Here is a 25,979-nt window from a genome sequence, read left to right as displayed (position 1 = left end):
GAAGGGTACAGCTGTGGGGCAGATGTGCAGGGAGGTACAGTGGTGGAAGAGATGAGAAGGGGGTTCAGCAGTGGGACAGAGGAGCAGGGGGTACAGTGATGGGCCAGATGAGCAGGAGGGTTCAGTGTTGGGGCAGAAAAGCAGGGGGGTAGAGCAGTGGGGGCAGATGTGAAAGGAGGTGTATTGGTGAAGCAGATGAGCAGGGGGTTACAGTGGGGGGGCAGGGGGGACAGAGTTGGGGCAGAAGAGCAGGGGAGTACAGAAATTAGAGAGATGTGCAGGAGATACATTGGTGTGGCAGATGAGAAAGTGGGTTACAGTGGTGCGGCAGATGAGCAGATGGGTTCAGTGTTAGGACAGATGAGAAGGTGATTCAGTAGTGAGACAGAAGAGCATGGGGATACAGCGGGGGAGCAGATGTGCAGGGAGTTACAGTGGTGGGGCAGATGTGAAAATGGGTACATTGATGGGGCAGATGAGCAGGGGGGTTACAGTGGTAGGACAGAAGAGCAGGGGGGGTACAGTGGTGAGGCAGATGTGCAGGAGGTACAGTGGTGGGAGAGATGAGAAGGGGGTTCAGTGTTGGGGCAGAGGAGAAAGGAGGTACATTGGTGGGACAGATGAGCAGGGGGTTACAGCGGTGGGGCAGAGGAGCAGGGGGGTACAGAGGTGGGGCAGATATACAGAGGGGTGCGGAGGAGAAAGGAGGTACATCGATGGAACACATGAGCAGGGGGTTACAGTGGTGGGGCAGAAGAGCAGGGGGAACAGAGGTGCGACAGATGTGCAGGAGGTACAGTTGTGGGGCAGATGAGAAAGGGGGTTACAGTGGTGAAACAGATTAGCAGGGGGTACATTGGTGGGGCAGATGAGCAGGGTGGTACAGTGGTGGGGCAGATGAGCAGGGGGGTTACAGTGGTGAAGCAGGGGGGTACAGTGGTGGGGCAGATGTGCAGGGTAGTACAGTGGTGGGGCAGATGTACAATGGTGGCACAGATGAGCAGGGGGTTACAGTGGTGGGGCAGATGTGCAGGGTAGTACAGTGGTGGGGCAGATGTACAATGGTGGCACAGATGAGCAGGGGGTTACAGTGGTGGGGCAGATGAGCAGGGGGGTACAGTGGTGAAACAGATTAGCAGGGGGAACAGAGGTGCGACAGATGTGCAGGAGGTACAGTTGTGGGGCAGATGAGAAAGGGGGTTACAGTGGTGGGGCAGATGAGCAGATAAGTTCGGTGTTGGGACAGATGAGAAGATGGTTCAGAGGTGCAGCAGATGTGCATGGAGATACAGTGGTGGGGCAGATGAGAAAGGGGGAACATTGGTGGGGCAGATGAGCCGGGGGTTACAGTGGTGGGACAGAAGAGCAGGGTGGTACAGAGGTGGGGCAGATGTGCAGGGGGTTACAGTGGTGGGACAGATGAGCAGGGGGGTACAGAGGTGGGGCAGATGTGCAGGGTAGTACAATGGTAGGACAGATGTGCAGGGGGTTACAGTGGAGGGGTAGATGAGAAAGGGGGTACATTGGTGGGGCAGATGAGCAGGGTGGTACAGTGGTGGGGCAGATGAGCAGGGGGTTTACAGTGGTGAAGTAGGGGGGTACAGTGGTGGGGCAGATGTGCAGGGTAGTACAGTGGTGGGGCAGATGTACAATGGTGGCACAGATGAGCAGGGGGTTACAGTGGTGGGGCAGATGAGCAGGGGGGTACAGTGGTGAAACAGATTTGCAGGGGGGACAGTGATCTGAGGTGTGAAGGTGCATGAATTGAGGCTCATCTGAGGTGTGAGAGTGCTAATTTCTCAATACTAAAGTAGTTTACAGCATTTACTTTATAAAAAATCCTTTTCGTGATTGACAGTGTGAAGTTGATCGGCACGCTCAATTTCATTGAAAACATTTTTCGGCACACTGTGCTCAAAAGATATCCAAATATCTCTTTCCCACCATTCCATATAACCTTGCTTACTCTTTTGAAATAGAATATTCATTTTTAAATCCATTTTTTATTCCCAGTATCCATGTACACCACACCTCCCCCTATGCCTTTTTCGCTGCACTAAAAACCTCCTGACCACCGTAGCAGCTCGCAAAGGACACTGGGTAATGTAGTTCCTCCCTCCTCCATGTCACCATATAAATACTGCCTCATTCCATCATGATGCTATCACAGCCTGAAGAAGGAGCATGCATGCTCCGAATGTACGCCTGCTGGCCCTGTGCCCCACATCCAGTGATGTCACAGCCGACGGGGAGATAACTGCCAGATTGACTCGGAGCCTTGGAAACCCCTGCAGCTAGCGAGACAGCAGCAGCACACCATGGGCTATCTGGATCAGGACTAGACAGCGAGCCTCCCCTTGTGACTAACCGTTTTAACCCTTACCCTGTGAGTTAATTCTTATTTAAATTTTTTATCTTAATAAATTCATCATCAATCATTTTAATATATTGCACTCAGAGGAGCGCCACTGTTCTCCACATTTATATATCTACAGAGCTGCTTCCTCTTCCAAGAGCGCTCTATACATCTTTAACCCATCAAACTTGTTCCTAACCCATTCAACCCTGAACTTTCCAGGATCCAAACTACCTCCAACCACTGGATTTTATTATCACAATCACCTTTGCCTATAGTTTTATTTCCCACCCATCCGTCTCTCTCCAAGCGCCACTCTACCCCCCCCTCTGTGCTCAAAAGGTTGTCTACCCCTGGTCTAAGGAGTCCCCACTGACCTTTCAGAGCTGGGTTGCTGCCAGTAATACGACCTTACCTTACAAAAAAAGTTTTGTATGCCCACAGAGGGTGCCCTACCAAATACCATAAAATCTGGTGATTGGACAATGCCTCTACTTGTATCAATGATGAACCAGCTGTTTGATCTGGCAGTAGGCTATAGACACTACAAGTTACTTGAAATGGGGGGGGGGGATTACCATATATTATTATGTTTTGTAGACCGATGTATGAGATGTCTGCCATTTTATTACTGTAAAATTTCACATGATGAATGTGGGTACTGCTACACGCTACTCGGTGTGTTTATCCATTATGTGTGAACATGTTTTTGTACCTTGTTCAGTTTTGGTGCTGTTTGCACCGTCATATGTTCAATTCTTTCTTTTAATAAAGAATTTGTCTTTTTGACCAAAAAAGGTTTTGGCTGGAGTTTGCATAGAAATATATTTTTATTACGTTTAGTAAAACTACCAGCAAGAATTTCAAGAACTGCAAGAAGTCAGGCTGATTTGGAGGGAGGGATTTGGAGCTGTATGTCAATCAAGTACAAAAGCAGTATTGTCCTTTTCACATGCTTTAGGCAATGGGGTCTGGAGGAAGTATGGAGACAGCGCAGAAAGGACCTCCCCAATTCAGGAGTGAATTTATTCTGATTAGCCATAACTTTATGACCACCCACCTAATATTGAGCAGGTCCCCCTTATGCCGCCAAAACAGCCCTGACCGGCATGGACTCCACTAGACCTCTGAAGGTATGCTGGGGCATCTGGCACCAAGCCATCAGCAGCAGATCCTTTAAAGTGGTTGTAAACCCTCTGGGACCACTTTAACCTACAGGTAAGCCTAGATTAAGGCTTACCTGTAGGTGCAAGAAATATCTCCTTAACCTACACGGTTAAGGAGATATTTTACAAAAACCGGGCACAACTGTCTACGGCGCATGCACGCCGTAGACAACGGCGCAGGCGCACTGAGCATGCCGAACATGCCGTCACTGACGACACCCGCGCGCATGTGCCGGAATGAGGTTATCACGGCTCCGGACAGTCACAGCGCCGGAGCCCTGATACCCGGAAGTCTCTCTGAGATAGGTAGTGACGGCGGAGGAGGCGAACGCGGGTCGCTTCGGGGGCTTCGATCTGAGGTAAGTTATTCATAATGAGCTAGTATGCTATGCATACTTTCTCATTATGACTTTGCCTTGCAGGGTGCATTTTTTTTTTCTTTTTTAGGCTTTACTTCCATTTTAAGTTCTGCAAGGTGGGGCCTCCTCCATAGATTGGACTTGTTTTTCTCGCACATCCCACAGATGCTCGATGGATTGAGATCTGGAAAATTTGGAGGACAATTCTATATCTCAGATTTGTTGATGTTGCACAAACCATTCTTGAACCATTTTTTGCAGTGTGGAATGGGTGCTTTATCCTGGTGAAAGAGGCCACTGCCATTAGGGAATACTTTCCATGAAGGGGCGTACTTGGTGACCAACAATGTTTAGGTAGGTGATAGGTATCAAATTAAAATCTACATAAATGGCAGAACCAAGGTTTTCCCAGCAGAACATTGCCCAAAGCAGCACACTGCCTCTTGCCAGCTTGCCTTCTTCCCATACTTCATCCTGGCGCTATCTCTTCTCCAGGTAAGCAAAACATATGCACCCAGCCATCCACATAATGTAAAAGAAAACGTGATTCGTCTGACTAAGCACCCTTTTTCCATTGCTCTGTGGTCCAGTTCTGATGCTCATTTGCCCTTTGTAGGAGCTTTTGGCTGTGGACACGGGTCAGCACGGGCACCGACTGGTCTGCAGCTACACAGTCCCATACACAGCAAACAATGCCCATTTTTTTCTGCTTTCAACACCTCAACTTTGGTGACATGTTTATTTGCTGCCTAACATATCTCACTCAGATGCCATTGTAATGATATAATCCATGTTATTCCCTTAACCTGTAAATGGTCATAAAGTTATAACTGATCGGTGTATAATCTATTGCCCAGGATGGAGATGGATTGGTAACACTGGAAATTGCAGATCTGCAAGCTCTCAATAGTGCTGCCGTCCTTTGGTATATATCACAGGACAACCTTGTTACAAATCACTTCCATTTCAATGTGTGTTCAGCTTTATGGTTGGAGTTATTTTTGTATTCTTCTCTGGATAAAAGGGTTTCTCTGTGACACTGATGCCTACATCACTTACAGGACTAAGTCCTCTTTGAAAATACAAAGTTCATATACTGTATAGTTATAGAACTATGAAGGAACTGTAGATACATATTTAACCGGTAGATGGTGTTGCATATTAACAACATAATGGTAATACTTGGAAGTGATAATCCTGAGCTGCTATGGTATTGAGACATATTCCTTGCATTTTCCTGTGTAGTGGTGTATTCTAGACATAAAAGCTGCACTTTATTTCACAGGATCAGCCTTCTTTATAGAGGTTTAGCCGTGGAAGCCGCCTGCTATGTCAGCAGAATATTAGTTGGCTAGAGCCTCCCTTGGGAAATGTACTTTTCTAAGCCCAGAACTACATAGTCTGTGTTCCAAGTCCGAGCCCACAGACTGGCTTCATTTTATACAAGTACAAAGCACACACATAAGTTATTTTAAAAGGTTTTATTGGAATGATGTTCCTGGTGTGTTTTGGTCGCACATCATATAGCAGCATTGCAAAAATATTTCACAAATTATAGGGAAGCTCCACCCAGAACTAAAATGCAATTTTCGGCCAAGTATGTTGAGTAATATTTAATTCTGTCGGGTTGTTCTGGCACCTTTTGTGGAATAGACAAGTCAATGATGCTTTACATTTTAAGGATGGTCACTTGTAAAATATTGAATTATTCATTCAGTTTGATGTAAGTTGTGCATTTTTTATCTTTTTTTTTGTATTTTATTTGAAAAAAAAAAAATATTTTCTGAGTTACCCCTTTGCATAGAAGTGACTTTACCTTTTGGCCTACAGTGTCTCTATATACCTCTATTCTATTCATGGCTTCTGTCTGATCTTTCTAATTTTTTTTTTTTTAATTTATGCAAATCTATCTTGAGCCAGCCGAATTTCGATCCATCTATGGTCAGCTTTAACTAATAGTCAAGTCGGTGAAAACTGGTAGCTCTGAAGTCTAAACTACAGCAGATGTTCCCAACCTGAATTAAACAAACCAATCAAAAGATATTTCAGGAACAGATAACGAGAGGTCAGAAATCCACATTTCCGCTATGCTGGAACTGAAGAACAGTGAGGTAGAGGTACGTGTAATTCAAAAACTTCCAGGCTCATACTGCACATAAAATGTATCTTAGTTCTGGGAGAGGTATTAACACAATGAATGTGATGGATTTTGGTCCTGTTATAGTTAGTCCAGCTATAATGTGGAGAAAATGACGATGTTCCTTACAGATAATGATAAAATTTCCAGTTGTCTATTCCAAAACCGTGCTTTTACTGCAAAATTATTAAGGCCGTGCAAAGTACAGCAACCCACAGCAAACTGTTTTCTGTCTGTTGCAATCACACCAGTGAAAGATGTCATCCGATTGGTTGGTATGGGTTATTGCACATTGCATATTGCTCTCTGCATTGTTGCCCTGGGAGCAACTGATATGACTGGCTCAGTGTATGAGGAATGGGGCATTAATACCATTCAAGTAACCACAGAAGGAATGTAAAGATGTAACACAAGGGGGCAGTGGAGAGCAGCATTTAGTAGGTGTAGCTGGGCTGGAAGAGGGACTGGGAAGAGGCGGAGTCTGAAGATCCAGATGGTTCATACTTCCCAAGGGATGCCAAACCGTTGATCTGCAATATACAAAGGCAATTAGCAGACAGTTAATTAACATTTTTAAAAGCTATCACCCTCTGTACAACCAGAACAGGTTCCATGTAATTCATCTATACTTATGTCTATTATTTTAGTTACTGACGGCTTTATCAGTGGAAGAAGTTGAAGAATAATCTGTCGTTACTGGACATTAGAACTGATCAGACTATCCTATATCATCATAAAGACATAACAAGGAAAAGCTTACAGGTTGCTACAGGCAACAGAAACAATTTTCGGTTCATACACATTCATCTTGAGTCCAGTCACAATGGGTGTGCCACCAAGTGGCAAACGAGAATAACTAGGATTGACTGTTTTTTCTTGCTACTCTGAACAGTGATGTCTGCTGAAATGGCAGGATCAACCAGGAAGATCCACCATCTTTATTTGTCTTGGGGGCCATTTTTTCAGTAAGGGCACTTTCACACTGAGGCGCGGGAGCGTCGGCGGTAAAGTGGTTGTTTTAGCTGCGCTTTTTGGCCGCTAGTGGGGTGCTTTTAACTTCCGCTAGCAGCCAAAAAAGGGTTAAAGGCGCATTGCCGGCGATGCCCATGCATTTCAATGGGCAGGGGCACTCCTAAAGCGCCTCAAAGATGCTGCTTGCAGGACTTTTTTGAGCGTTCTGCCAGCGCACCGCTCCAGTGTGAAAGCACTTGAGCTTTCACACTGGAGTGACAGGAGAGGCGCTTTGCAGGCACTATATCGTCTGTAAAGCACCTCAGTGCGAAAGTAGCCAAACAGAAAGTGATGGGAAATCTAAACTTTTACAGGTGATTTTGAAACAAATGATGAGGGGAAATATTTCAATCAAGGCACCCACAGACCACATTCTCTAAAATGGGGATTCCCCCTCATTTCCTGTTGTGTCTCTGGGACAGGAAGTAAAGGGAGTTCTCTGCTACGGAACACTAACAGAAAATTAAATACTTGACACAAGTTAGAATTGTTCCTTGATCTGCACGAGGCTAAAAATAAGTTTTGGCGATAAATGCACTTTAACTTAAAGTTTAAAGAGTTGAGGGGTTATCCTGACCTTTGCTCTCTTAGCGAAAGCTTCCTGTGATGCTTTCTGATTCTCTGTTTTCCCGACCCAGGCAGAGAGTGCTGAGGCCTGAAGGGCACGGCCGTAAGAGAAGGACAGACGCCAAGGACGAAGGAGATTGCAGCGGTTCATGGCATTCAGGTTAAGAGATGCCTCTTCTTCACTCTGACCTCCAGACAGGAAGCAGATACCTGCAGGAAATCAATGTACAGATGATATTGTTAGTTTGTGATGCTTGTAGGTTGAGAGACCTAATGACATTTTGTATCTCTTGAGGCTTATAGTGTGCAGACCTGCTCTTTAGCATTGTCATCAACTCTGGCTCCTGTCGCTTTTGATCCGTTCTGGGATTTGTTATAGCAGGATAATTTTGTTTAATGGTGTTTATTAGATGACATGTCTCAGGCTGGGTTCACACCTATGTGAATTGGATGCGGCTTGTGTCTTTGGTCTCCATTTTCAGGGCCGAATTCAGGCGAAAATTCGGCCCTGATTCATCCCTATAATGGAAAACAGGGATGCACCGGACACCTGCTGTGAGCCGCATCCGTCGGAGGTGTGAACCCAGCTTCAGTGAAATATGTTTTGGGTATTTACAAATTTTTCTATATACTGTATATAGCTGATTCTAGTCTATACCACAGTGTTTAAGTTTTGGTTTTTGGTCCATGGCAGTTGAATGGAACTGCAAACTAAGTTGTAGCGATCTCACTGCTAAAATCACTAGAGATAAATAGTATGTAGGTTATCCAAATGACCAACACTCACCCAAAATTGAATCATCAGTTTTGCAAGGGCTGGCTTTTAACCACCCTTCAATCTTTTTATGGGACGATGCAGATCGATAGAGCCCCTTTTACCCAGAGTGGGAAGAGGTTGATAGACTCAGGCATGGTTTTAGGCTGGGTTTCCCCACATCCAATTTGCATTGCAGGAGATTGTTGAATGGCTCTCTATGGAGCCGGTTCACACATCTCCGCATCGGCTCCGGTGCGAATTGCACAGGAGCCCTGTACGTCTTTTGGTCCGTTTCAGGTCCGAATTCAGCCCAAAATTCAGACTGAAATCAGACTTGATGCGGTGAATGGAGACACACCGGACTCCTGCTGTGAGCCGCTGCGTTCTATAGTGTGAACCCAGCCTAAACATATTCAGATTTGGATAAGTTTGGGCAAATTAAGGCATGGCTTTACAAATCCAGATTTTCTAAACGCATTTCTTTGAGAATACACACTTGAATAAGCGAGTGACAAGATATGTATAAAAAATTCCAGCAAAGATCTAATTTCAATATCTATAACAATGGAACCTGGTATGGCTGAGCAAGATCTTCCCCCAGGAGTTCCTGAATTCACCATCTGTACTTCTTGAATTTAACAGAACTGGGAACTATGGGCAGATGTTTCACCAGTGGAATCTCTAAAGTTATAGGCAGGTATCTCAACTTTTTATTGTACATGTAAAACCAAACTATCAATTTTTTGCTCTTTCGCTTTCATTATAGAAGTTGCCATTACTGCTTTTTTAATGATGCAAACTCCAGCGCTGTCATCCTGATCCTGGCTTCAATATCTGGCTTCAGTGTCCCACTAGGTAGTGATACCAGGATCAGACTGACACTCATGACGCCTCTACTATTTGAAATGGGTCAATGATGGCAGCCCCATATCTCTATCATAAGAGATTCACTTTGATGACAGCCTTAAAGCGGGGGTTCCACCCAAATTTTGAACAATATCTGTATGTATTCTCTTCCTTGCCTAGATGCTGACATGCTGTTTAAAAAAATTTAAATCGCCGTAATTACCTTTTATTTTTCTATTCTTCTTTGCACTTCCTGGTTCTCTTCCCATGGGAGTAGGCGTGTTTCTAGCCTCTCCCAGACTCCTGGGAGCTAGTCTCAGGCTTCCCAGGATGCCACTTAGCATGTGCGGGAATGAGCAGTGAATGCTGGGAGCACAGCATTCACCACATCCAGGAAATAAATGCTTGTGGGCTTCAAATGCCCACAATGAAGATGGAAACCGCCTGCAGTGAATAATATAAGTTATTCTTTCCGACGAAATCTGAGACAAGGCGGACATATTACACACAATATGTGAGTATGTAATGCTGAGAAGAAAAGTTTGTGAATGAACTCAAAAAAAAAAAAAAACGATAGATAGGTGGACCCCCGCTTTAATTACCTGGGACTGCAGAAGGGACCGTTCGTCTCAGGGCAGTAACAGTTGCCATAGCAACCTGCTCAGGCGTAAATTTTTGAGAGCATGATTGTCCTCCTGTCACCATGTTTGGCTTTAAGAGAGTGCCTTCAAGATACACATGATGCTGGACAAGAGCATGGTACACTGCAGACAGGACCTGCAATAAGAGAGGCACACATTTATATAATGTAGGTACACGGTAACATTAACCATTATTATACTCTGCTTTGTAATGCAATACTATCTGGTAAGTGGACTCCAGAGAAATAATAAATCACATTTTGCAATGCATTTGTCTTATCAAGTGTCATTCACCAAAAATCTGGACATTCTTTTCACATATGGGAAGTATTTTATTACTATTGTAGATGAAGAACTATGCGAAATGGAGATAAAAGTGGGGTTTTCCCTTACAATAAATATGAGTAATTTTTAGGGGCCGTCAATGCTGACCTTCCTCTAAAAATGAAATGTCCTTGACCTGTTAGGCCCATGCACTGGCTTCAACACTTAAAGTGACTGAACTAAAACTAGAACACAAATTTGTATCGTTGTGAAAAACTTGGAAGTCTTTATCTGCATGTTTTATTTTCAGTCAGTGACTCGAGGTTTTGAAGTCAGAAAGTTAACACAACAGCAAGGCAACTGCCTTTCAGGACAGGCTTCTTTAAAAAAAAAGTACTATATACTATACAAACTGCCATCCCCAGACCACTGAGAGTGCATTAGTGACCATCAGGAGCACTGTCATTGGAAACTGGTGGCACTTAAAGTGGTTGCAAAGTGTCAAGGTTTTTCACCTTAATCTTAATGCATTCTATGCATTAAGGTGAAAAACTTTCTGTGCTGCAGCTCCCCCCCTTTTCCTTACCTGAACCCATCTGATCCAGCGATGTGCATGAGCACAGCGGCTGCTGCCTCTCTCCTCATTGGACAGATTGATAGCAGTAGGAGCCATTGCTGTCAATCAAATCCAGTGACACGGAATCGGGGGGCAGGGCCAAGTCCTGCTGTCTGTCAATGGATGCAGCAGCAGGGCTCAGGAGCGAGCACGCAAGGGTGCCCCCAGTGAAAGCAGCTTTCTGTGGGAGGGCAACTGATGAAGAGGAGGGGCCTGGAGCACCAGTGGTGCACCCCAGAAGATGGGAATCGGGGCTGCTCTGTGCAAAACTATTGCACAGAGCAAGTAAGTATAGGCATGTTTGTTATTTTTATTTAAAAAAAAACGAGGGTTTACAACCCCTTTAATACATGAAGTCAGACCCATTAACGAAATGAAACTAGCTTGAATAGCTGCACTAGGGAGGCCTTCTTGGCCAATAAAGTTAGAAGCAAGCAGTACTTTCAATTTTAAAATGTGAAAATAGCCAGAAGGTTTGCTTTAGGCAGACGCAAACCCAGCATTTGTATTAGCGCAACAAAGGGTGCAAGTATAGTGTGCAAACTTTACACACTATTCGCTGATTGAGCCAAACTAACCAGTATCTTCAGGTCAGCAGAGCCCGTTCAAACTCCATCTGGCAACATTCCCAGACTTCTCCAATAACCATCAATGCATAAAAAACAAAGGTTAATATTCAACAAGGGTATGGGAAACAAGGGATTCTACAGGTGCTAGCAAACCACAAGTCCCATCATGAGCTAAGGAAAAATAGACGGTTGCACATTACAGCAAAACCCTGTTAGGAGGTGTATGACAGCCTATGCCCGGGCTCCAAATAGGCCACGCCCCCAAAGCCCTATGTAACCTGCAAGCTGACTTAGTGCTCAGAAAGGTCTATGGACTCCATATGCAGTGGGGGCGCATGGGCGCTGCCCCCCCTATCCATGCGTCCGGCCCCCTGATCTACATACAGAGCGCCAAACTGTGGATTTCAATGGGGGGGGGGTTTGAAGCACGAGGTTAGAGCCAGAGGCTCTAATAGGCTTCAAAAAAGGGTGGGCTCAGGGCGCAGAGCACTGCGCCTCCAACCCCACCCAGTTGTGTGACGATAGCGAATGAATATTTGCTATTTTCACACTAAATCTCTTCCCCGCAAATCAGTAGGTGGGCCGTGAGACCAGTTTCCCAATTGGCCAAAATATCAGGCGATCCTATTGGACGCGTAGCGCCTGAGAGGAGACGCCTAGATGGGGTCCGCTGTGCTGGAGGACACTGTAGACGCTGCCCGCCACCAGACCGACTGGCAAACGTGCGGGGGGGGGGGTTGGGACTCCCTTATGACAGTGCTTAGGCCAATCAGGAGGCATCACTACTGTCAAAGGGAGGGACAGTGATTCACATGCTCACCTATACCTGGGTATTTCATTCCATCCCTGGTAGTCAAACAGAGTGGCAGGGGAGCAATGGGAGGTGAATATTTACTGCACTGGAAGCGAGGGAGCTTAGTGAACCTTTTATTTTGCATTGCATGGGCATGGGAGAGTGTTAATTTAAGTTTAATTGGGGAATTGCTGGGAAGAGTGGCAACAATCCTGTTGTAGCGAGGGGCAAAAGACTCAGAGATTGGCAGAAATCAGAATGAAAGCTATGAAAGGGACATTTTGTCACTTAGGATTTCACAAAACATGAGAAGCCTACTAATTCAAAATCACAAACCATACATTCTACAACATTTTTTTACCCGTTTCGGAAGCTTTATAAACATGCTCTGGTACCCGGGTACTCCAGGATGTTTATTCTTGATACTAGTGAACCAGTAAGATTTACCCACAGTAGAGTGCTTAAGGATTAGGGAAGAGGATAGTTGGTGACAGGCTGAAACTTCGCGGCTCCACGGTGGTCAGAAACAGAACATGGGAGCCAAGAAGAAACCAGCAAGCGTATTCAGGTGGAGCCTAGGTCATGGCAGGCAGAGGAGGATCAGAAAACCAAGAACTAGAAAGGTCAGCTATCATTACAAGAAACTAGGGAAAGACTGCAAATAGAGGAGATAGACCCCAGCAGGCACTAAAAACAGGGCAAGATACCTTTAAATAGCAAATAGTACCAATCAGCACTGGGAACCAGGAGCATTAATGTATGTTCTTGTGCCACACAGTATAATGCCCCGTACACACGGTCGGATTTTCTGATGGAAAATGTGTGATAGGACCTTGTTGTGGAAAATTCCGACCGTGTGTAGGCTCCATCACACATTTTCCATCGGATTTTCCGACACACAAAGTTTGAGAGCAGGCTATAAAATTTTCCGACAACAAAATCCGTTGTCGGAATTTCTGATCGTGTGTACACAAATCCGACGCACAAAGTGCCACGCATGCTCAGAATAAATAAAGAGATGAAAGCTATTGGCTACTGCCCCGTTTATAGTCCCGACGTACGTGTTTTACGTCACCGCGTTCAGAACGATCGGATTTTCCGACAACTTTGTGTGACCGTGTGTATGAAAGACAAGTTTGAGCCAACATCCGTCGGAAAAAATCCTAGGATTTTGTTGTCGGAATGTCCGATCAATGTCCAACCGTGTGTACGGGGCATAAGAGTGTGTGCACACATGGATGAGCATACACAAGCGCCTGAGGGCATAACATATGACTGGGAATAGCAGGAGGAAGGTAAATGTTTTACAGACTCCACTTATGACTGAAATACCACTTTAGGCCTGTTAACCCTGCAAGCATTCTCACCTTTTCTGTTTCATACTGGCATCTTTGGAGATCATGTGATCCATCGGACAGAATTTCAGGTTCCACGATTGGCACAAGACCGTTCTGCAAGACATATACATTGACAGCTTGTTAATTTGACGCTTTATTTACATAGCAAAGGCACGTCAATCATAGAAGTTGTATGTTACATAGGTTAAAAATAGACACTAGTCCATCTAGTTCAAACAAAAGAAAAAAGCAAACAAAAAAAAAAAAAAAGCAAACCAAGAGAAAACCTCCATATGCACAAACCTGTACCCACAGTTTATTCAGAGGAAGGCAAAAAAAAAACAATAAAGCATGATCCAATTTGCTCCAGTGGGGGAAATGAAATCTCTTCCTGATCCTCCAGGAGGCAACTGGATATTTCCTGGATCCACTACCCCTGGTGTTATTACCTATAAATGTACGTATCCAGTTATGTTTTGTGTATTTAGGAATACATCCAGCTCTTTTTTTAAAAACAATCTACTGAGCAGGCCAGAACTAGTTCTTGAGGGAGTCGATTCCACATTTTCACAGCTCATACTGTGAAGAAGCCTTTCTGTATGTGGAGGTTAAGGTCCCTTTCACAAGTGGCAGAATATAATTAGCTCAGTAGGGGATCTGTTCACTGAACCCCTGCTGAGCAGATCAGAGCGGGTGGATGAAAGGTCTGCGTCCGCACAGTTTCTGCAGAGCGGACATGGACAAAGCCTGCTCTGCTCTATTGGCAGCCAGGTGTAAACAGTCCATTTACACCCGACTGCCCTCAGATCCGCCTAGATAAAGAGGGACGGATCCGCGTCCATTTTTTTTTTTTTTTTTTAGCGGACCGGGTCGGATTGGAGGTAGGCGGGTGTAAATAGACATAAGTCTGTTTACACCCACCGGTCCATAGGGATACATGGACCATCTGATCAGGTCCACCAGAAAAACTGATAGGTGGACCTGATCAGATCACACTTATGAAAGGAGTCTTAATCTCTTTTACCTCAGATGTAAAGAGTGCCCCCCGTCCTCTATAATGACCTGAAAGTGAATAGCGCACCAAGTTCACTATACAGTATGGACCACTTATGTATTTATATATGTTGATCATATCCCCCTTTAATCTCCTCTTCTCAAGAGAGAATACATTCAGTTCCTCTAATCATTCCTCATAGCTAAGCTCCCTCATGCCTCTTATCAGTTTGGTTGCCCTTCTCTGCACTTTCTCCAGTTCCCCGATATCCTTTTTTGAGAACTGGTGCCCAAAACTGAACTGCATATTCCAGATGACGTCTTACTAATGATTTGTACAGGGGTAAAAGTCTCTCTCTCTCTGGAGTCAATACCACTTTTATACAAAGAATTTTGCAAATGTAGTATTTCTCAATGGGAATTCTAGACACAAAGTCAGTAGTGGAGCAGCGGCTTACATATAGTACAACAGCCGGCAGGGAAGATGCCTCCATCGGCGCTGTTAAGCGTGGATGGAGGAGTCAAGTGATTTCTCTTGTTCAGCCCATGTGTCTCCTTAAAACCTGACAGAGGAAGTTCTAACTCTTCTCTGCATTATCCAAAACTAGAAGAAGATGGGCTTTGAAATTAAAAGTATAAAGGATTGCTTAGAACCAATTTATATCTGTTTTGAGGGTATGTGTAATCAATATACATTCAAAACTCTGCCCTTAGCTACATCACTAACCTTATCTCAAAGTATCAACCAAACTGTTCTCTTCTTTCCTCCTAAAACCTCCTGCCCTCTAGCTCCCTTTTTACCTCTTCCAATGCTCGCCTCCAAGACTTCACCCAAGCCTCCACCATCCTCTGGAACTCCCTATCCCAATCTGTCCAACTTTCTCCTACTCTGTCCACTTTTACCCGATCTCTGAAATCCCTTCTCTATAGAAAAGCTTATCCTGCTTCACCTAACAACTGTACATTTGTTTTTTTCCACTAGCTCATCCTCCACAGGTATTAACTTTTGTATCACATGACCCTCCCTTTTAGATTGTAAGCTCTAATGAGCAGAGCCCTCTGATTCTTCCTGTATTAAATTGTACTGCAACTCTACTGTCTGCCCTCATGTTGTAAAGTGCTGTGCAAACTGTTGGCGCTATATAAATCCTGTATAATAATAATATACTCGGGGTATTACCCCCTTAGGAGGCTAATTGAGGGAAATGGACTCACACCAATGCACTGGGGGTATCTGTCTAATGTTTGTTGTAAAAAGCAGCAAATTCTATAATAAACTGCTCTAGACAAAAGTAAACATGAGAAAGTGAGATTAGAATCCCTTTATTGCTACATTTTAGACATTGCACTGTGCACAGAGCTGCACCATATCATGATCCGGGCTCTGATAAGCCCTTTGTTTTTGCTTTCACTGGAATCCTAATGGGGGTTAATGATAGCCACAGAGCAAAGGAAAAACAGCTTAATCAGCTCTGTTTGTTCTGCTCTGTGTGTCAAAGAGGCAGGGGTGAGACATAAAACTCTACTAGGAACAATAAAGATCACACCATCAGCCCAGTGCTGAAAAACACTGCAAACAAAAAAAAAAAAGAGACCCTATCACCAACTTAAAAAATTGCAGGTAGACATAAATTTAGCAAATTTGAAATGCTTATTTGCAGTGTGTTCTTGAGTGACATCTGTGACTCTGCTGGGGCTGCTGACTTCACATCCAAGATAGCGGAACCCAACAGCAATCTCAGGATTCTTGATGTCTACATAAAGGGAGCTTTTGCCGATAAATGATATGTATAAATATCTCCTAGATTGTAAGCTCTAACGAGCAGGGCCCTCTGGGAAATGCATTACATCCTGGGAGAGGGTAATCACTTTATGTAGATATATGTAGCGTGATTGCAGAGAAGGGTGGTGAACTTTCAAGAGAACCTGTCACTTTATCCTGAATGGGAAAAGTGGTAAAGTCTCCTAAAGTTGATTATTTTTAATCCTCATGCTGTTAGCATTAGTAAATAGATAGATAGGAAAGTAGATCATATATCATATCTACTTGTTTTGAACTTTTTTTTTTACATTTCTTCATGTACTTCCTGGTCTCTTGCCTAGGCAAATGTTATATATATATCCCAGGAGTCTTCAGGAGGAGGGGTTTTCTCAGCTAAGCACACTCTCTTGCATGCATGCTTAAAGAGGAACTGCAGTCTACTCACATAATTTGTAATAAAAACAGCTTTGCCATTCTGAAGCTTCCCTCCAACCACTTTGCACATTATTTTATATATACTGTGATTCTGTGCTTGCCAAATATGCTGCAGAAATCTCCCTCCACTGAGTCTGGCTGCAGCCATTTTAACTGTGGGCAGCTGAAGCTGCTGGCTGTTCATTTCCTGGATTTACACAGAGGCACACCTCCAGCTCTGCAGCTTTCATTGGCCCTCTTATGACTCACCCCCCCTCCCTTCCTGGCAAACTCTCACAGGAGTGAGAGAGCTGTGCATGATGTCATAAGCCTAGGCTAATGACCCTTACAAGAAACAGGAAGTGGGCTGTATAAAGTATTTACTGGCAGAAAAAAAAATGTTTTACTATCCAAAGTTAAAACAACAAGGGCAGAAGATTTAATAGATGGAAAGTTGAAAAAATTACTGAAGGTCAGGCATGGCATGATGTCTTCTACTAAACCAGGTGCATCAAGTCCACCCTGAAAGAGATATAAAATATATATATAAAAGTGAAGTCACCTGCTGGCAGATGCTGGCGTACCGTGCCAACACATTGGCATTTTCATAGATTGCAAGGCTTGAGGGTGCGTGGTCTGAGATCTTCAGCACACAGCGCCACTTGGCAAAGTCAGCACCGTCCTTCTTGTACTGAGCGCAACGCTCGGACAGTCCATCCAGACCTGGAATTGTAACAGTTAGAGGTTTGCAATGTGGAAAGCATCACAAGAACGACTGCTGCCATATTTACTGATGGGAGCCGATGCGCTGTTGGGTAAGTCACTTATGTACTATAAAGTCTGGGATTTAACACAGCAGATAGCTAAACCTATTTTGCATGGACTGTATGTTAGAGCTGTAGAGCTCCTTCTATGTTCACTTTTTCATATATCTACATGAAGTGATTACCCTTTAGAAACAGAAATATCAAAGGATAAGTTCACTTTTGCAAAAAAATAATAAATGCACATTTTATTGCAGGTAAAAAAATGTCCATTTATTGGATTTATTTTTTTTTGGGAGCCTGTAAAACATTACACAAGCGATCATGCAGATTGCTGGTGCCATGCAGGTCTCCAGAAGAACCAGTGTATCTGCTTGTCCATACATCCTGTACTGGTAAGCAGATACAATCTGACAGGAAGCATGAATTGACTACCAGAGTGCTCCACAGAACCGTGGTAGTTAATCGAAAACTACAAGCCGACAGCTGCAAAGGCTGCTGGACTTTGTTGTTTTCCATGGCCAGAGCCCTGTCAATCAGTGACGCGACCGGGCGGAGTCACACTCTGCCATGTTTTTTTTTTAAATTGTGACAGCTGGCGGGGAGGGAGAAGAACCCTGCAAACTGTCACAGCGGGGATCGGGGAGGTGCCGATCTGTTCATAACATGTTACATGTTACACCCTGAATCTGGGTGTAACATGTTACCAAAGGTGAACTTGTCCTTTAAGGCAGTGGTTCTCAACATCAGCCCTCAAGTACCCCCAACGGGCCATGTTTTCAGGTTTTCCTTTACTTTGCACAGCTGCTTTAAATCAATTTCAATGACATGGTATTGCTAAGAGCTATTTTATTGAAGGGAAGTTCCCAAAACATGGCACGCTGGGGGTACTTGAGGACTGAGGTTGAGAACCACTGCTTTAAGGCACCAAGCACATTGTCTTCTGTGTTCTCCACCTCTTGAAGCATAACTGAAAAACTCCAAGAGATGAAACCATCCCATCCTGCCTTGTTGCTAGAAGATTCCTAAGACAGCAGCTGTGATGGTTCACCCCCAATATCACAAGAGTGAGCTCTCAAACGCTGAGCTACAGTATAGTGTCAGGGGAGAGAAAGTACATGTGAGGGGATTTGAATCAGAGAAAGAGCTCGCTTCTGTGATGGTGGAGAACAGTAAAAGCTGGGAGTGTATTAGCAACATCCTAGCAACAAATCAGGACGGAAAGATGCCATCTCTGGGAATTTTTCAGGAGATACATAAATGGCCTACACCTATAGCAAGGGCATTATTCAGCTATGGGAAAAGCTGCACAGTTTGTTTTTAACTACAGAGGCCCCTTACCAGCACAGGCAGTTTTTGGTAAAGGTGAACTAGGCCTTTAAAGTACATATCAAGCCAAAAAATGTATCTTGTGTTGGATAGAGTGGGGAAGGATTAGACCCTGTCAGATTTCTGGTGCTGTCTGTCTTCCTATTTGTGACATTACCCTAACTTCCTGTTCAGACAGGAAGTGATGGCAACTCTCTCTAATGGAAACATAGACAAACACATTTTAACAAAGCGGCAAAGGCTTAGAACTTCTGACAATGTTTTATTTTTATCCATCTGTATCTGTTTTGGTGATGACCACACTACTCATATTTTGTATGGGTGCTACAGGGGCAGGAGGTGAGGAAAACTTTCCCCGATGGGGTCACAGGCAGTAATAAAAACCAGACAGAAATGTTAACTCCTTCCTCACATCAAACATGAAAAAATGACTACAGTTAGGTTTTTAAAGAAGCAGGTAGATATTGGCATTAAAAAAAGTCAAGTGATAATTGTTACCAGTAGTATCTGACCTTGTGTGGTGGTTTCTCCATCGGTTCCTGCCAGGGGAGCTGTGCCTTTGTCTACCTGCAAAAGAAAGCCCAGGTGTAATATATAAAAGACTGCAGTATTGATCACACCATGACACCACTAAAATGAAGCAGACCGGACCTTGATTCCTACAACGATTCCCTGATCCTTCAGGACTTTGGAAAAAGGAATGCCGTCATTGGACTTTTGGTATAAGGTCTCATGGAAAAGGATGACCCCTCCTATGCTTTTGTTGAGGTTGGGATCGGCTGTGAAGAGAAGGTTTCGGAAAAAGCGGCGATTCTCTTCTGTGTTCTCAACATTAATACGTTTCAGGCGACTTCCCATGGTTCCTTAAATGGCAAGGTTGGACAGAGAACGGTTAAGACAGTTTCCCATTAAACTTCAGCCTGTTCAATTGAGCTTTGACAAAATAAAAAAAACTTGGAAGCTGATTGGCTTTTATGCAGAGCTACATCAGATTTTGCACTCTTCAGTTTTAATAAATCAACCCCAGTAACACAAGAGCCATGAGGAGTAAGGGGTCTCTGAAATAACTAAGGAGGTGAAATTTCAAAGGTGGACCTTTGGCAGTCAATTATCTGGGTTAAGTTCAAGTCTGTTGAAGTGATGCTTAACTTTACCCTTATTAATATGAAAATAAACATTTGATACAATGCACAACAATCAGTTCCATACAGCTCCATGTTTTTTTTTTTAAGAGAGACTACATCAACAATGTTTTTTTCTCTTTTAAATCTGTCAATTTGTAATAAAAATCTGTATACAGCTATACAGAGCAAGAAGAAAAAGACGTATTTACTTTGTGTGTAGTCCAAGCTTCAGCTACTGAGTTCTGTAAACATGACCTTCTTCAGCGTAGCAGATAGACAGTTAAATATATATATATATATATATATATATATATATATATATATATATATATATATACATACATATACACACACACACACAGTATAAACACATCACTATACATTCTCTTTAAGAAAAAGGTTCTTACCCACAGATTCATCTGCTGCAAGTATTCCCCTGCCATCTTTAACAATACGCTGAGCATTCTCTGCGAGTTCCTTCTTCTGTTCGGTGGTGAGGGCTGGAAACTGAGACATTATGGCTGATCTATGTAAATAGAAAAGAGAAATTTAAAAAGCAGTTCAAGCAACTACATCCAATAGCTTAATCAGTAGGGTTTTTACAGTACTCCAATATACCCTGTCCCATCATCTTATTTTATGCTGTACAAGCCCAAATAATTCAGCCAGAACCTTTTTTTATTGCTATTTTTGGACCAAACTAGGAAAGATCAGAACCTCTTTTAAGTTGTTTTAACCATTTCAATTGCTTGTAAAGTTGGAACAGGGGCATTAAATTGACAGCTTCAATACCCTTTATTGAGATCAAATAAAGAAACAGGAAAATAAAACACAGCAATTTTGTGAAAAGTGATTGGATTTTTTTGATTGGTTTAAGCGAGACAATTTATATCCTATCACCCTTTATTGGTTGAATTAGATGGACTTGTGTCTTTTTTCAACCAGACTATGTAACCCTTCACTTGATCCTAACTACCTTTTAATGTATTAGATTGCTGTGTGACTGCAACAAAAAAATGGAATCAAAGGTTAATTTACTCAAATCAGCAAATAATCAAATAGCTACCGGTATGTGTGTCATGGACGGGAGTGCATATCTGCTGGGAACCAGGCATCAGGACAGTGTAACTCATGCTGAGTGGAGGCTCAGGGCTCAGAAGAGATACTCAGAGGTACACCAGGGGCACCAGGGGACACTGGAGGCTTGGGTCATGGAGTGGTAGACAGCAAGTTGGAAACCTGATGGGACACTGGGGACTCATAGAAAAGAGGAGGTACCCCAAGGGCACCAAGGGACACTGAAAGCTTAGGCTACGTAGTGTTGGAAAACAATCAGTAAACCCGATGAGACACTGGGTACTCTTGGAGAAGAGAGGTACCTCTAGGCCACCAAGGAACACTGGAAGCTTGGGTCATGGAATGGTGGACAACAATCTTGAAAGGAAACAACCTGTAAACCCAATGAGACACTGGGTACTCTTGGAGAAGAGAGGTACCTCAAGGCCACCAAGGAACACTGCAAGCTTGGGTCATGGAGAGGTGGACAACAATCTAGGAAACTCAAGACACTGGGGACTCTTGTAGAGACACTAAGTAATAGCAGGAGCTGAAGTGAAAAGAGATGGCACTGGATACTGGGAAGACAACACACTCCAGGGATTAGGGAGGGACTTGTGTCAGAATGCCTGCCCATTGAGTGGAGGTGAAAGCCCTAAGAAGAGTCAAGTCTAAGCAGTTGCCTGTTATTCGACAGAGTGCCGAGCCAGTAGTGGTGACCTTTGCTGAAGGACAATTTTGAGGTTGTGGCCCTCTGACTCACTCAAATAGGCAGCATCTGAACATTAGGCACTAATATTTAAGAGTGCAGAGTACAGTGGAAACAAACAATAGGATTACAGTGTGCAGAAAGTCTCACAGGATCACTGAATGGGAGTCCCCAGGAACACTGGGGTGCTGAGATCACAGGAACACAGGAATGAGAGTCTCTGTGAGTAACACAAGAGTGAGAGTCTTTAGGAACACTAGGGTGCTGGGATCATAGGAACATAGTGGTGAGAAAATCTGGAAGCACAAAGTGCAGAAATGCTGAGAGCTCACTTGGCGTACACAGGGCACACAGGTGGTGGAGAAAAGGACCCTTTATAAAAGCACATGGGATCTGATTGGCTACGGCATTGGAGGCCTCTGAGTGGTTGAGCGCAGGGGGCTTCACATAGATCGAAAGATCTGGCACTGGACCTGGGCACAGGTTAGAGAGACGTGTATATCTATCTTTAGTGTTTTCCCTCACTTTCTCCATGAGAGTAAAGCCTGCCATAGAAGGTTTGAATCTCATCCAATTCAGCAGGGACCTGCTGAGATTTGAACCATGTATGGGCAGGCTGATTGTACCCAAGTCGATGAATCAACTTGGGTACAATCTGCATGTCAGATTTTTCTACACGCCGTTACTGCCAGCGGCTATAGCTGCTAGCAGTAACCACTGTACTGTCAGCCAGGAATGCTCCCAATGCCACCCGCTGGCAGAATACAATAGCTCAGCGGGAGGCATTCCCCCATTAACATCTAACTATGTTGATGGGGGAAACAAGTGATTTTCTCTCTTTACATTCAGGGTGGAAAGAAAGAAAATTGTATTTTCTATGGCCAGCCTTTGGTATTAGAGAAATAGTGTTCCATCGTTGGTGTCAGTGGGAGGAATATTGCCCCATAGTTGGTGTCAGTGGTAGCAATAGTGCCTCATTGTTGCTGTCAGTGGGAGGAATTGTGTCCCATTGATGCTGTCAATGGGAAGAATAGTGCTCCATAGTTGTTGTCAGCTGGAGAAATAGTGCCCCATCATTGGTGTCAGTGGGAGGAATAATGCCTCATCATTGGTGTCAGTGGGAGGAATAATGCCTCGTCATTGGTACAAGTACATAGAATAAAGCCTCATTGTTGGTGTCAGTGGGAGGAATAGTGTCCCATCGCTGCTGTCAGTGGGAGGAATATTGCCCCATAGTTGGTGTCAGTGGCAGGAATAGTGACTCATGGTTGCTGTTAGTGGGAGGAATAGTGCCCCATAGTTGGTGTCAGCTGGAGGTGTCATGCCCCATCATTAGTGTCAGTGGGAGGAATAGTGCCTCATCTGGAGGAATTGTGCCCCATCATTGGTATCAGTGGGAGGAATAGTGCCTCATCATTGGTGTAAATGGGTGGAATAGTGCTTCATTGTTGGTGTCAGTGGGAGGAATAGTGCCCCATCGCTAGTGTCAGTGGAAGGAATATTGCCCCATAGTTGGTGTCAGTGGGAGGAATAGTCTCTCATCGTTGTTGTTAACAGGAGGAATAGTACCCCATAGTTGGTGTCAGCTGGAGGAATCATGCCCCATCATTGGTGTGAGTGGGAGGAATAGTGCCTCATCATTGGTGTCAGCTGGAGGAATTGTGCCCCATCATTGGTGTCAGTGGGAGGAATAGTGCCTCGTCATTGGTGTAAATGGGTGGAATAGTGCTTCATTGTTGGTGTCAGTGGGAGGAATAGTGCCCCATCATTGGTGTCAGTGGGAGGAATAGTGCCTCGTCATTGGTGTAAATGGGTGGAATAGTGCTTCATTGTTGGTGTCAGTGGGAGGAATAGTGCCCCATCATTGGTGTCAGTGGGAGGAATAGTGCCCCATCATTGGCGTCAGTGGGAGGAATAGTGCCCCATCATTGGTGTCAGTGGAAGAAATAGTGCACCGTCATTGGGAGAAATTATGCTCCTTTGTTGTTTTTTGGCGGAATAGTGTCCCAAGGGCAAGATAAAGGCACTCAATGGGCTGCATTTTGTAAATTACTGTTGTGAAGTCTGAAAGTTTTTTTTTTTCCTGAAGGTAAAAACCGTTCTGTGTGCTGCTCCCCCCACACTCCTTATACTCCCCTGAGCTCCCTCTCGATCCAGCCAGTGAGCCAATGAGGAGAGAGCGGGGCCAAGCCATGGCTCTGGGTCTTCTGGACGCATAGAGCGCGGCTCAGGAGTGAGCACGCACCAATGCTCCCATAGCAAGCGGCTGGCTATTGGGGCACTGTTTAAGGGGGAGGAGTCAGGAGCGCCGGCAGGGGACCCGAGAAGAGGAGGATCTGGACTGCTCTGTGCAAAACCATTACACAGAGCAGGTAAGTATAACATGTTTGTTATAAAAAAATAAAACATTTAGAATAACTTTAAATACAACATTTTTCTATATATACACTGTATAAATATTGTGCATACTGGTCTCTCAGTAATGAAATATAAGTTCTGTACTGTTTGGACTTTGTATAGGCTGAATGTCTTCTACAGACTTCGGCAAACATGGACACATGGACAAAGATAAAAACACGCACTCCATGAAACAGCCCACTTCACAGCCGCACAACAGGATCTTCACATATCTAACTGAAGTAACTCCCATAACTGCCACTTCCTCTGATCAGCAGTTCTGCCCCCCCCCCCCCCCCCCTCCTTCCCAGGGTGTGATCTCTGCAGAACATCTCAACCATCACCTGTACTACACTACACAAGGCTCTGCATAGCAATGTCTGCAAATCTTTCAAGCCTTGTTGCAAACAACTAATGCAAAACATTGCTGCTCTATCCCAAAAGACTGCAGATCATTACACCCTTCTTCCAATGAGTTGCAAAGTTTTGCTTCTACCCCCCAAAAGATTCAAAATATACAGTGCTTGCAGGGCTGTTTCCAAATAGCTGCAGAGCATTGCTTCAAAATGATAAAAAAAAAACGTAGCACTACTCTGCTTACTCAGAGCACTCCTCTTATTTCTAATATCTGCAGACCATTGCTCTCTTCCAAAGAAAATTAGGGTATTTCTAAAGCACAATACAATACTCTCACCTGCATCTGTTGCAGCGCATCGCTCCCTTCTATCAATAAGCTGCAGAGCGTTGCAGCAACCTTTAGCTGCAGAGCAATGTTCCAGTTTTCAACATCTGCAGAGTATTCCTTTCATCTCTAAAAGTAACAGAGCATTGCTCACATATTCCAAAGAGCAGCAGAGCGGGCTCCAGCTTTCAACAACTGCAGGGCATCTCTCCAGCTTGCCAGGGAGATAAACATATACTACTCCCTTCTTCAAAGAGCATTCCTTGTATTTCCAACAGCTGCAGAGCATTGCTCACAAAGAGATACAGAGTGCTGTTTCAGACTTCTGCAGAGCATTGCACTCTTCTCTGAAAAGGATGCAGAGTATCCCCCCATTTTCCTAAAGTTCTGTAGATTTTGAACACTTGGACCCAAATAAGCCAACATTTCAGAACCACACACGTCAAATGAACAGCCCCAAAATATATTGCATCTGCAGAGCATTGCTCCAGCCCCATAAAGCCCTGCAATGCAGTTATACAGCCACCAAATTTCGCAGAAGATTGATTTATATTGTGCTGGCAAATTCTTTGGCGCTTTGCATATGCAGACACATTCACATCCATCCCTGCGTGCAGGAGCTTACAATCTAAAAAGTCATACAAACACACAGCAGCCTCCCAAACTCTGCAGAGCATTTCTCCAGTCTCTTAAAGCTCAGATCTGTATTCTCCTGTATCAGATCTGAACATATGACAAATGGCAGTTGTGTTCCATAAAGGAACTTTGACCCCTAAGGCGGCCACATGAATTAAAGCGACCGACCACCAATAACTGTCAAAAGTTTGTAAATCTTAATTCTGCGGTGGGTTGCCCTGATTGCTGGTTGAAAATCGCCCTATGTATGATCTGCAGAGTGTTTGAACCCCTTAGATGCACTTACTGGTGTGTTGGCACTGAGCTGGCAGTCAGGATCCTGAGAGTGGCAAGGCAGAGGTGATCACACAACTGTATATATATATATCCATCAACCTATAGGATCTGGGTGTGGACTATGTTTTTCCATCACCCATTGGCTTCTGTGTCTGCACACTCCTCCATAGCCAGCCAGTAAGTGAAAGCCAAGCTGGAGCCTAGGCAGGACCTGGGTGGAGGAAGTGGATTCCTTATTCTGGGCAAAGTTCACCCCCCTCCCTCCCTGAGCCCTGGGGGGAGCTCAGACACATCACAACTCTGTACAAAAGTTTACCCAATGCTGAAAAACAGGCCATCACATTCAGGACTTGCCAACAAATTCGCTCACCTAATATTAACCTCTTAATACTGCTTATACTGTTTATATTTGTCATTT

General features: G+C 44.2%; 1 protein-coding gene across 1 annotated transcript; it reads right to left on the bottom strand.

Moving 5' to 3' along the window:
• Nucleotides 1-5,347: 5,347 nt before the first annotated feature.
• LOC141106328 (fructose-bisphosphate aldolase B-like) lies at nucleotides 5,348-25,731 on the bottom strand. Its single transcript, XM_073597011.1, has 9 exons — nucleotides 25,572-25,731; nucleotides 20,213-20,331; nucleotides 19,333-19,544; nucleotides 19,194-19,248; nucleotides 17,151-17,311; nucleotides 13,450-13,533; nucleotides 9,802-9,976; nucleotides 7,607-7,806; nucleotides 5,348-6,548 (listed from the first exon to the last, which is right to left on the bottom strand). The coding sequence occupies exons 2-9, from the start codon at nucleotides 20,319-20,321 to the stop codon at nucleotides 6,453-6,455; spliced, it is 1,092 nt and encodes a 363-aa protein (XP_073453112.1). The 5' UTR covers nucleotides 20,322-20,331; nucleotides 25,572-25,731; the 3' UTR covers nucleotides 5,348-6,452.
• Nucleotides 25,732-25,979: the final 248 nt, after the last annotated feature.

This window comes from Aquarana catesbeiana, linkage group LG08 (genome assembly GCF_042186555.1).
Source record: "Aquarana catesbeiana isolate 2022-GZ linkage group LG08, ASM4218655v1, whole genome shotgun sequence".
Lineage (NCBI taxonomy): Eukaryota > Metazoa > Chordata > Amphibia > Anura > Ranidae > Aquarana > Aquarana catesbeiana.
This window is presented reverse-complemented; position numbering and strand designations above follow the sequence as displayed.

What these genes read in the sequence shown, in the direction of transcription:
- LOC141106328 (XM_073597011.1), bottom strand. Translation starts at nt 20,321, where the DNA reads ATGTCTCAGTTTCCAGCCCTCACCACCGAACAGAAGAAGGAACTCGCA. An exon ending in ACGCCAGCATCTGCCAGCAG is followed by an intron (nt 13,534 to 17,150) that starts GTGACTTCACTT and finishes TATGTCTTGCAG; the next exon opens with AACGGTCTTGTGCCAATCGT. An exon ending in GGTCCCTTCTGCAGTCCCAG is followed by an intron (nt 7,807 to 9,801) that starts GTAATTAAAGCG and finishes GATTTCCTGCAG; the next exon opens with GTATCTGCTTCCTGTCTGGA.